The sequence below is a fragment of the Triplophysa dalaica genome, chromosome 11 (genome assembly GCF_015846415.1).
Source record: "Triplophysa dalaica isolate WHDGS20190420 chromosome 11, ASM1584641v1, whole genome shotgun sequence".
NCBI lineage: Eukaryota > Metazoa > Chordata > Actinopteri > Cypriniformes > Nemacheilidae > Triplophysa > Triplophysa dalaica.
The window spans coordinates 5,162,500-5,176,037 of record NC_079552.1 but is presented as its reverse complement, the minus strand read 5'-3'; the positions used below and the strand labels follow the sequence as shown (position 1 = coordinate 5,176,037).

The 13,538-nt window shown below is 37.5% G+C and overlaps 1 protein-coding gene across 1 annotated transcript in view; it reads right to left on the bottom strand.

The window, feature by feature from the left end:
• eys (eyes shut homolog) overlaps positions 1–13,538 on the bottom strand; it is a 172,723-nt gene that overhangs the window by 35,515 nt on the left and 123,670 nt on the right. The window contains exon 35 of the mRNA XM_056760459.1: positions 2,380–2,547. Coding sequence (XP_056616437.1) covers positions 2,380–2,547 — 168 coding nt within the window. The remainder of the gene's footprint in view (positions 1–2,379; positions 2,548–13,538) is intronic.

The window sequence follows — 13,538 nt, the reverse complement described above, 5'->3', positions numbered from 1 at the left end:
TTTTTACATAGCTAATCTAGAAAGGGGATTTCATGAGCGCTCTGACAGGTAGAGAGATGAGATAAACACCATTCGATTGACCATGTCAGGTGAGCAGCATATGCACAGCTAATCTGACGGGGTGGAAGTGAAATGAATTTTCAAACTTGACATCAAGAGCGATCTTATTCAAAGATGACAGTCCGCCCAGCCCCGCTGGCTTTAGTCTCTACAATCTATAGACATGAGTCATCTTCTATCAGCTTATTTAAATGTCAGAGGATTGCGGGGACTGTTGTTGTGTGTAATGTGGACCATTATATTCGATTGAACTAAGCTTGGGAAAACTTTAAACAATGTTAAATACAAATGTGACCATGGCTGAATCTCGAAAACTGAAAAGTTGTTCACACCTTCCAAGCAAACAGTGACAAATGTTTTACAACTGTGCCGAGGCATGAGCAAAAGAAAATGTGTGCCTGTAGAAATATACACAGCGACTGCATCTGCATAATTGGAACAAATTATTACAATTCTGAATATCTCCTGGCCTGGGTAAATTTTTGCTAATTTGACACTCACTGATTTACCCTCAATAACAAATTAAGAAAAATAGTGAAAGAGAGCACAATATTCAGATCTGATAACCTGAACTGTCTCACAGCCAGCAAGCAATCGTGAGTTTAGAGCCTGACCACAAGAAACACTATGTAGTGCTTTTAAACTGATCAAAAAATAAAGATTTCATCTCAGACACAACAAAGATTTCTCAACAAAGTACTTTATACTTACAATTTTATTATTTATTTATTTGTATTTATTTATTTTTGCAGTCTATAACTTTGGGCTCTAAATTGCCAACTCTCTTTGAAATATAAAATTGCAAGTTACTGTACTTAATTTTTAAATTCAGCGTGGGCTGAAATGAAGTTGAACTAAGATTTCCTGTTACATCGCAACCAACCCGATTGTTCAACTTCATTATTATAATAATATTTAATCATTATTATAAGCTTACACCTGTGGATTGAGTTACTGTAAGGAGGACAATTCGTTAAATGACTTAGTACTTGTTCAATAAGAGATTGTTTTTTTTTAAACAAAAGAACAATATCATGTTAAATTAATTACATCATATAACTCAAAATATATGAGTATTTGGGGATTTTACATGTGCAAATTATGTTATATAATGTAATGTAATGCATTGTAATGTATTTTATTTTGTCCATAAATCACACTTTATGTTTCTCACTGGGTTTTGTAAATATCTAGCAAATAAAAGGCAATATGCTTTTCAGCTTTGATAACACAGCATTTGATCATGTTTGTTTCCATTTCCATTTCCTTTGAAACACAATATATTATATAATATAACTATATATTTTATATAATTCATTCAGTTACATGTGAAATCACCAAATACTAATTTATTTCGAGTTTGCTTGACCCAGGAGAGCATATTTGTTTAGAACATACTAATTGAAAAGCATCATTCGACAGCGTTTGGCAATTAGCTAATGGGATGAGCCATCATAACTTTAAATGCGGTCTCCAGCACATCTCCTCATCTGCTCTGATTGATTTCACAGGCAGACATTTGCTATGTCATTAACATGTCCTGAGAGACGACTTCATTATTGGATAAAGAGGTAGTCGGTCCAGCGTTTTTAATTTAGCACTTTGACTTACGGTTTTATTCACAGCCCCATAATTCAAGGAATATTTAGTGTGTGTAATCTGCGGGTTTCAACCAGAGGCTGATTATTCATTCATACACACTAATAGAATGTGAGTATATCGGGCATGGCTTGGAGGTGATTGCTCTTCAATAGACACATCAGGTGTGAACTGTGAGTGTGATGTCAGGATAAATCATTTACCTCGCAAATCAAACTGATGTTATTTTTTCTAGCAAACACTCTGTGTGTATATGCCCAGACGTTCACTTCAATCTTTGAACATGTTACATGTGCAAGTAGCCATAGAAACAAAGAATTTATTAAAAAAATGTCTATATTAAATATGTTTGGAATTGGTTGAAAAACTATGGAACTCTTCAGCAGGATATTTTAAAAAATCTAAGAGGCTTCCATGGTAAATTCTATTAGTCAAACGTCTGCACTCAATGAAAAACATTTAAAATAAAGGTCTTGTCTCCTCGAGTTCAAGAAAAGAACAAAGACAACAAAGCCTGTTAATGTAGAAAATAATTACACATAAGGGTTATCAGTTTGAGCAGTTATTATATGGGAATAACAGACCTTAGAATGTTGCGACTGACCAATCAGAAACAAGTATTTCAGAGATCTGTCTAATAATATTATATAACAGAAGCTTCATAAAGGTCCCTAATAATAGTGGACTGTTCCTTTAAGAGCAGTGCTTTCATATACTCACAGTAGAGAATTGTTCCATGAGGCGACTTGCTTTTCATCGTCAAATACACAGTCCTGCTGTCAACAGAGGATTGACTCGCAAAGTGAGTGTCTGACTGAGACAGGGACGTAAGAGACGGCAGCTCTAAGAAAGAGTTTCCATCAAACTGTGGGAAAAACACAGATGTGTCTGCAAAATAAGAGAACAAAAACAACAATTATTGCACTGGTGTATACAATCAAACCTAAACTCAAGTAAACAATATTTTGCTCTTCAAAATGAAAGTGGTATCAAAAATATTGCTTTTCACATAGATTTTGGTAGCTGACCAGAACTTGTGTATGCTTTTTAAAATCAACATAAACATTTTATTGATAAAAAATTATTAAGACAGATTCAAATTATTTATGAATCTATAAAGTAAAGAGTATATTTTGATTCCTATGACTTAACTTCACAAGGCTTCCTTTATTTTAATCTATAAATGTTTGATTATTTAAATACACATTATTACTACTAATATAGTTAGTTAGTTATATAATTAATATACAAATATTACTGTAATAACTTGACTTCTCAGATCATCAGGATCAAGTCAGTTAGAGATAATAAGGGTTCACTTAAAACATGGCGAGTCAGCGTTTAGCCATTACGCCACCTGTAGCTGGAATCTGCTTCCAAAAGACATCAGACGTTCACCAACAGTAACTTGTTAAATTGTGCATTCACAACCTGAGCACTTTGCTGGTTTACATCAAATGTACTTCTATTTCTAATTTATTTTTATTTTGCTCTTATTCTTTTTATATATACACTCACAATTTTAATCAATTTTATTGCTGTTTTATTGTTTCCTAAAATCTAAAGTATTTTCGATCTTAAATCATTTGCATTTTAAAGATACGTCTAATTTCTTTCGGTCAATCATTTTATGTAAAGCACTTTTAATTGCCCTTGTGTATGAAATGTGCTATATAAATAAACTTGCCTTGCCTTTCCTTGCCTTACTAAAAACTGAAACTGTTAAATAATTTCTGTTTATTGATAACAAACAAATCTTTGGCCTAAATATTATTTAAAAAACTTACAATGAATGAAAATGAGAAATGCTGCCTCATGAATAATCTAAATTAAGGGATTAATATTATTTCTTGAAAATAAATTTAAATTTAAATAAATTCATTTTGTATGGCAACATAAAAATAAACAAATAAACTGACAAAAAATACAGATAAAAATGTAACAGAAATTAACTTATAAACAAAAAATAAATATAAAAGTTATTTTAAAATATGAATACAACTATTATTAAACTGAAAATAAAACTATGATAACTCTGTCCTCTAAATTAATATACAGCCATAAAAGTATAGCATGAATAAGAAGTATAAATAATTATCGAGACACTGTTTAAAGAATAAAATGTCACTCATTCATGATGTCAACTACACATTTACCATTATTTTGTCACCTTCCGTTACTCAAAATGCATCTTTTCGAATATTAGACTATGTCACGACTCTGTCCTTCCTGCCATGAGTTTTCTAACTCCCTGGACAGAGTTGTGACAGTACCGCGTCTTCTGGGTTTTGATGTGTTATGTATGGAGACACGTGGCTTTTGTTGTCACCTTGCGCCGCATGTCCTCGTGTCATCTCGCCCCGCCTGGCCCTCCTGTCTCCCGTAATCATGCGCTTAGTGTTTAATCTCCGTCACCTGCCGGTCACCTTCCTTTTGTAATTATCACTCGTTATTTGTTCCCAACTTAATGCCCCTTTGTTCTCTGTCCTGTGCGGTTTTGTTATGGTCTATTTTGTTATGATCCTATTGACCTTGCTGTTCCGGTTTAAGTTCATACCGTGTTTTCCCCATTGTGGGGTTTTGCCTTTGTTTTATGACAGAACTAATCCGCCACAAATGAACCCAGCAGGCATCAACTTGTCCCTGACTTGGTGGTAGTCAACCACCACCGATGTACAGAAGGGCAACGGCCCTTTTCCTCCTCAGGGCGATCGGACCCTGGATGAGTGTGCCCGGGCATCAGTGGCTAGGTGGGGTTTTCTCCCAGAGATCCTGCTGAACTCATACTTCCTTGCGGGCCTTGTCAGTCTTCCTACGCCGGAGGAATGGGAGAGGGTGTTCCTGGGGTCTTTCCAGGATCTGGTAAAGGATCTCTCTTCCAGCGACCCCCAGGACTCCTCCTATTTCCACCTGGATTGCATCCCTGAGGACTGCGTTCTGACCACTGGGATGGTGAGGTTCTCAAATCCATCCGCCTCATCCTCCACTGGTCCTGGTCCTCCCAGCCTCTGTGGAAGGCATGGGAGAAGGGAGTCGTGTGACTCCCTGTCCGACTCCTCCGGCGTGTAGCTTGCTACGCCCCAAATCGCATCTCTGCAGCAGGCCACATGCTCAGTGCCCCGGGCTAAGAAGAAGAAGCGAAGGGGGGTCACTTCCTCCACTGCCTGCACCAGCCACAGCCCGGTCCATCGGTGCCCTGTCCAATCCAACTTTTAATCCAGCGGCCACCTCAGCTGGTGATCCAGCCGACACCTCAGCTGGAATTCCAGCCGGCACCCCAGCCAACGATCCTGCCGGCACCCAGGCCGACATCCAGTCCGGTCCAGCTGGCTCCCGCTCCGGTCCAGCAGGTAACCGGTCCGGCCCAGCCAGGACATAGTATTTTTTCACCCTATATGTTAGGGTACTCCCCTCACCCTAGCACCTTCATGTCTCCGGCGGTCTCACCCGGTCCTCCCAAGTCCCCTCCTCCTGTTCCAGCCATGCCTAGTGTCCCCAGATTTTGGCCTCCCATTCCCCCACCTCCCCTCCCCATTTTTATTGGACCACCCCAACCCCATCTTTGCCTTCTTCATGTTACCCTTACCTTGTTCTGTGTTGTGTTGAGGGTGTCCTTGTACTTTTCTGTTTTAGCCCACTGAGGTTTCTCCCTTAGGACGCCATGGCTCGTCCCTTGGGGCAGAGGTAATGTCAGGTTTGATTCCTTATTTTGAGTTTGTACCGTTTTTCCCCGTTGTGGGTTTTTGTGTTTGTTTTATTTAATAAAAGTCTTTAGTTTACCGGTTTCCTGCCTGCTCTTGGGTTCTGTCTCATCCCGTTCTGTGACAGACTAAGAGTTACAGATTTGAAAGTTGACTGTATTGTCAGGTAAGACCTCCAGCTGAATACAGAGTCAAGAGCAGTAATGTCTGCCATACTCTGATAAGTAGCCTACAAGCACAGGCAGGAGGATCCTGTCAGGACCTGTACTGGAGCTGCGTTATCTCCCACAGGGTGACAGGCGACAGTGACTTTGGGGGAAAGTAGAAGGTGGATGCAGCCTGTTATGGTCAGGACCTCTCTACCGCAGTAATGATCCGTTAGCTTTAACACAGAAGCCAATGTATGCAGTGGCACACTGTCAGTGGATTTGTGACAGGCGAACGTACATCGGGGTGTTGCTCTTATAACGGTCTGTGTGAGGTTGATTCAGCAAGAGACATGATGCATGTAGTTGTACAGTACTGTTTTTTTTATTCTGAAATGATTTTTTTCCATTACTTAAAGAGTACATTTCATGCAGTGTGTTACGTTGCCGTGTTTGAAAAGTAAGCAGTCTGCCAAGTTGTAGATCTGAAGGTGAATGAATAACAAAGTTATTGGCTTGGAAAAAAGAGAGTCAGGCAAACGAGTCGTCACTAGTCTGATTCTCCTGCCGCCGGGGATTTACGTCACTACATATAGTCCCGCCCTACGTTTTGCTAGGACTGCCCACAAAAACTTACTCTTGACCCCCAAACAACGTAGCTCGTGTGATTCGCGGAAGACCAATCACAGCTGACTAGACCATCTGACAAATCTCATCAGACTAGGCTAGCGGAAAGGAGGGGATTACACAGATGAATCATGGAACGAATCATTTGAGAGACGGTCAAGAAGCCAGGTAAAAGTATTTTTTAAGAAATAATACTGTTTGTACACCTATGTATAAAATTGTTGTTGGACATTCCATAATTCAAAATAGGACCTTAAAAATTCCTAGTTATGTCCTCTTTAACCAAACACATCTCATACATGGTGCAACTAGACCGAGCGCTATAGTTCCCTGCATATTTCAACTAAAATCAAATACAGCTGTCTATACTCTACAAGCAACCCTAAAGACCTCGATAAGCCAAAGTGTTTCATTAGTGTTATATGGGGCAAGCCTGCAGACACATCGCATATAACAAACAACATTATTTCTCTGCATGCGCTCCCTGGTCTGGTAACTGTCGGACATGCAGAGTTACAGATAATGATCCATTATGATCAGGATGATAAAGTGTTCGAGTCTAACAATGTGTCTTCTTGCTTGTTACAGATGCTGGTTAGGGGAAGTCTTGACCGCTTACCATCAGTCATGAAAGTAATGCCAGTGAGAAACAACATATCCTTCCAAATGTCTTGTGGAAAAATAAGACTTCGATTACCCTTCTGACCTTGAGAAACTACATCTACATGGCATGGCTTTTGTACAGATGTCCAGATAAACGGCCAACATTGTTTCAAAAACGACAATGTTTATATTTTTATATACATGGAAAATTTAGTTCATGCACATGTGTAAAAGGGTTAGTTTACTGTTAAAACAATAATGCACAATTCATCATCCATCCATGTATGCTAGAACCGCACTTTACTGAACGTCTAGAAACACTAATGAGGTCACATTGAATGTAAACACACATTAGTAGAATGGGATTTCGAGTCTAATCTCATGGGGCTAAAAGACTGGCAGTGATAGAAAAAAATGACCTGAGCATATTATGATTAATTTTTCCTACATCACTTTTTATATGAATGCAATTATAAATATAGCAGACAATATTTTCCAAAGCGACTTACAGTGCATTCAAGATATACATTGATCAGTGTGAGTTCTGAGAATTGTACCACGAAAACGCTAAGACAACAAAAGCACTTGTTTTCAAATGCAACGGACGGCTTGAAGTCATCCATTTTCAGCAGTGTCTGTATAGCTGTTTAGCAGAACCAGAAGAATGTGTCACACTGGTACACCAGGATTAATCCCGCCTGTTACCCTGGAGAATATTACTCTTCTGCATCCTGCACCCGAAAACCAACAGTGACAATATTCATCGTGCCAAGCGGCAGACTCTAATTTGACTCAGACTAAAGGAAGAGAGGCTCCTCTCTCAAATCCCAAGACTTGTTATTATAATTCTCATTGAAAAACTTTGTCAGCAAGTAAACAGCCTTTGGACTCCACCCCCTCAAGCACTCAAAAGGCTTGCCATCACAGAGTCTGAGGCTCAAAACGCAGCCAAGCAAATCGAGCGGGTCCCAGCGCTCGACACAGATTGGACTGCAGTCACACTGAAGGAGTCTTTCAACGGCTTTTCGATTCCTCTAACTCAGCAGAAAATAGTGCACACTCTTAGGGCTGCTGTTTAAAGGGGAGTTTTACGAGGGTGATGAACCGTGAGATAGCGCAGATAGTCATGATGGATAGACGAGGGTAAAAGAAAAGCAAACGCCCGGCCGATGCCTTTTTTTTCCGAGACAGCAGATGCCACGGCTGCATTCACACAGTCAGCGTGTGAGACTGACAACTACTTTTACTAACAAGTCACATGTGACTCTCAAATCGCTCTATTCACACAAATTAATTGGTTGCAAGAGGAGTTACAAAAAAACAGACTTTGACTTTAGAGGGGTGCATAAAGAATAGACAAAATCAAGCCTGTTTCTATACTCGAAATAGTTAAGGATGAGGGTAACTAACAGACTGTAGATGATACAGAAAATAGTTAGTCTCCCGAAATACCAGAAAGTTTTATCAAAGTTGTGCACAGTATTATTTGCTAAATGAGTCCAATTAAGGCACAAGTTCGTCCTCATTAACCAGCAACTTAAGCTTCTTTTAATGAAGTCTGCCATCACGCAGCTTGTAGTTTTGTACAACAGATTGTGCTTTGCAGGAATATATGCAGTATAACATGTGTTGGTGTGCTTGTTTTTATGCTTGGCATCCTTCTGTATTCTGGGCAGCAGAGTTACTATAGTTTTTGTTTTATTAATATTTTAAATGAGTTTTTATTTTTTTGGAAATTTAAGTTAAAGTTTTAGCAATTTTGATATACGCTTTGATCATTTTTAAATGTATTTGTTTATTTTTAATGTAGCTATATAAGATTAATACATTTTTTAAGTTTCACTTTAGTTTTTGTTTATTATTATAATTTTACTGCTTTAAACTTATTTTTGAGGCAACATTTCATTTTTCCAATAATTTTTGGATCAATATTTGATTTGATTTCAATAAACGTTTTAATTTCAGTAAACTATAATAACCTAGCTCGGCAGCAACTGATTTTTGCTTCGGTTATTTATTAATATTTATTCAACTTAAGCGCCTCGCCCATGGCAGTCATAACTTCTGCTAAAAATAGGTTCCTGCAGCGATGCTCAGGAATAAACTGAGGCACTAAAACTATTAACTGAAAATCAATTAAAAGTAAACAATAAAATAAAAACTTAACATAAAACATAACAAATATACCAAGAAATGATAATTTAATAAAATCGTATTACATAGTTTTACAAATAAAAAGGATAAATATTTGAAAAATTATTAATCAAACTAAGAAATATAAAAATACAATTCTGGTGTAAAAAGTGGCATTTGGGTCACATCAAGAACCCAACACAGAGCAGGAACGGAAAAAAATGGCTTATTCCTCTATTTCTGTGAATTACTGCAACTCAATTTTTTAAATTCAGTTTAATTGACTCATAAAGCTAATTTGATTTAACTTAAATTGTTTTAAAGTCGTTTTTTTACAGTGTAAATATAGAGTGCTATATATAACTAAACTGTATTACATGACAGATTACTAGTAATCTACTGTGGTTTATTTCACACAGAACATGCAAACCAAATTTTTTTAATCTCCAGATCCAGGTACAAAACCAGACTAACAACCGTATTATGCTGCTGTGTAACCTTATTTGTAGCCATCCGTGGTGTCATAGGCTAAGTGACGTTATACAGTAATGTTCTTTTTCCTCCATTACTGTTCAAGGCTAGTTTATTGCTTAGAACCAGGCGATATGGGCATATTTACTCACAGATAAACAAGAGCGTCTGCCATGTGGCCATGGGAAAAATGTAAAATCCGCACAACTTTACTTGCACCGAGAGAGCTCGGAGGAATTATTTAATACAGTGTCTGCTTGATTATGTGATATTTCCCATGGGGAAGTACAAATGAGTCAGCCCTGAATATAGCAACCCCCTTGCTTTACATAGTGCCCAGAGGGACAAATAACATTTCAGTGGATTACTTAATTATCTGCAAATTAGCACTTGGAGAACAAATGGCGGAGGTGCCGCGAAAAGGGCGAAAGAGCGCAGAAGTGCTGAGAGAGTTATTGAGAGGGTCACTGTTGCTCGTCTTCTTTTTATAGAACTGTACAGTCTGTTCGGTTTTAAAACGCGTGTATGAATAAAAAATCTGGGAAATTGTTGATAGGTGAGATGGGTCTCTGCAAGAGATCTAACCCAGAACTGACTGAATTCAGAAGCAGATGGACTAAATGACAGACAGCTGTAAATGTCTGAAATAAAGCATACACCATATGTGCAGAGCAGCTCCTGCTTAGGGACTTTTGTGTCAATCCCCCAAAATAAGTCAGAACGCAAGCTGAGCAGTTTACAGAGGAAGCCATATTGTATATATACTAATGCCCTGACACCAGACGCTGTATGTAGTATTACTCTTGAGATGTAAGGCACATGTGCATCCGCCGCTCCCAAAGGAGGCCACGATCTGACCAAGCTGGGAGAAAACGCTGAGAGGCAAATAAAGTCATTTCATCTTGATGACAAGTCTGTCATTAGCTACTGTGCTGACATCACACTTTTTTGACTATTCAAATTTTACTCGGCTATGCGTGGACGACGTATTTTTCCTCCCTATATTTTTTACTATAAAGTGAAACTGTGTGTTCAGCTTTGGTCTTACACATCCACAGTATCTGCATTAACTGAAATCTTACTAAGAAATTAGCACCAGTAAGAGGGAAGATTTGGATCCAAGTGTGCGGATTGTGACCTAAAATAAACCAAAATAATGACACATAAAGAGCAAAAGACACTGTGTAACCAGAAGGATTTGATTGTCTTCTCCTTGCTTGTGTGAATAAACTGTGAAGTCTTATAAACACTGCGTAAAAGTGTGAGGTAAGAACTTGCTAATCAGTTGACTCCTTGACAGTAAAGAGTTCACACAACCTAAGATCACAGCAATTTACCTGCTTTTGTTTTCTCTCCCTGCACGGATTACCAGAAATAAAAGGCAAAGAACATGACAGCTGTAACAGTCTCAGAATGTCAAGAAAAATTGATTTTACACACACACACACACACAGTTAACGTTTTTAATTTTTCCCCTTTCTGTAATTTAATTAACTAATGAGAGTAGCCTATGTGATGACATTCTCCTTGACATTTCTTTATTTTTACAAGCTTTTATCCAATTGACTAAATTAAGATTGTAATTTCGGGTGACAGTATGTGACATTTGTAATTTATGAATATGATTTAACGTGAGTTGTGTTAAGGTTTTGAAAAATACTTATATTTATCATCCGTTGATTTATGCTCACACCAAGGTAAAAAGTTTTATTAATAAATACTTTCATTAATTTTACACCAATTTAGCCATTACAAGCTTCATTACAGCTCTTTTTGGTATTTGTGACGTCCTTTTACTGTGTGTTTTAATGACAACATGCATTTGAGCTGAACTGGTTTTAATGCATGTCTACTAGGCTGGTTATTTCGTCTTATCTAGAGGTCCTCTTGTTTTACTACTCACTGAAGAGATGTATGACCTTATTACACCCTGTTTCATCTTCCTCACCCTGTCAACCTCAGGATGTTTGTCTGTTTTGTTTTGGCATATCCGCTGAGGTTAGCCAATCATCAAGCAGAGTAATTGCGAGAGGACTAAATTATAGTGACAAGGTCTTGCCAACCAATGACATTGCATTTTAGATACTGTATCATAGCACATGTTTTTAAGCACTTTTATGACTGATAAATATTAAAGGAGCAATGTGGAGATCTTAGCGGCCTCAATGACAAGCACAAAGCTTAGTAGATTGTGTTGTGTGATTAATTTAAATACTCTCCTCCCACAAAGTTTAACTTTTTAAGTTTAAACTAATACGCAAAAGGAACACGCCCCTTCCTGCCCTCATACGTGCTGTGCAATGCAGGCTGATTGGCTAGAAGCAAAGCTAATTCTTCCAATAGGCATACTATGCAACTTGCGTAGGGCCCCTGCACCAGCACCATCATGGGGCCTCCTTGAGTAACGAAACAAAAACACCATATTGTAAACAAGACGCGGATTCAACTTTCTGTGTGTTCTGTTACAAACTTTACAGGAATGAAAATGTCCTTAATACTTAATTTATTTAATTACTGGGACATCTTTGGACATAACCAAGTGCGCGCAGGTGATGACATGCGTATAATGTGATGATGCGTCTTACATATGGCTTCAAAACGAGGCTATGCGTAGTTAGCAGAAAAAACGGCAAGAACGTGAAGCAAAAAAACAAGACAATTTGTACTATTTTAAAGTCTTATTTAGTTTTGACAACTTATGAAAGTACATATTTACCAAACAGTTGGTTTGACGGGACATTCGATAGTCGTGAATTTAGGGACCATCTCCAAAGTTACATACACATCTATATTTTAAGTTCAATAGCATTTGTAGGAATGACTTAGTCATAAAACCAGCTGTACAATGTTCATGTGAGTCTCAGCTACATTTACATTTATATTTAGTTATTTAGCAGACGCTTTTATCCAAAGCGACTTTCAAGTTGGGAAATAAATGGAAGCAATTGGGTCAAACATTAGGACAACAAAAAGTATAAGAGCAATAAAAACATGTCTCACAAAGCCTTCTACAGTGTACAGAGCCAAGTTTAGTTTATCTAAGCTTAAATAAGCATGTTTTTTTTTTCAGCTAAAATGCACACCACTGTTTTTCGTTTGCCCATGATAATATGTAATTTTTGTGTCATCACATTTAGAGAATAATTTATGTTTATAACATGTTTATACATTTTAACAAGTTGGTGTCGGACATATATTATATTCATAGATCAATTATTTATAAATCTAATATTCATATAACTTCCCACACAAAATGCAGCTATAAATGTAGTCAGCAAAGTATTCAGTGTACACAATTTGCTAATATATTTAGAAAAATGTATGCAAATATAGTTGCTGTTGTCTGTCCTGCTAAAATCCATTCAAATAGGTTGACAGCACGGATTTGTTTGGAACTTTTGAGTGCTCTTTGAACCATGTGACCATGCGGCAGAGAGATCAAACTGTGTCGCAACTCTGTTTTTCAACGGCTCTGGTTTTGGTAGTCAGCGCGATTTCAAATTTTTCAAAAATATAATCAACCTTGATTAGTAAAGTGATTCAAAGATGGACATGAAACAGCTTATTTAATTCATTCAAATAAATAATATTAAACTACATAAAGTACTTTTATTTACTAACCAAAGTATTACAAATGTGAGAATTATACGTTAAAGAACAGATTTTAAAGTTAGACTTTAAATTTTGATGTCAATTCCACTATTGCACACACATAGATTTTAAAATGAAAGCTCGCATATAAAATCCACTGAAATTAAAATAGGACAGATTAGATAATATCTTAAAACCTGTTTTCAAGCTGCATTAAAGACTTGAAATCTAAAGTGGACTAAATAAAATACATTTTATTCCATACAGTCATAGATAACCGAGGAGAAGAACATCGATGATGACTCATCTCGCACTTCAGAGATTTAGTCCAATCAAATGCTCACGTGAACACCACCTGCATCTGACAAGCAAATCATGGTTCATAGCTGTGACTTGACTTAAGCCTATTGGCTACTTAAAAAAATACAAAAACCTTCAATATGTCAGGCCCAAATCAGTACTAAAAGAAGTGAATATACAGACAGCTTCATCTGAAAGGTTAAGAACTGTCCTTTTCTTTTTCTCCTCCAAGATCTGACCTGATCCGTTCACAAACACATCAATCAATGTCCAAGCAAGCACATAAATAGATGCCTGAAAAGCAGAA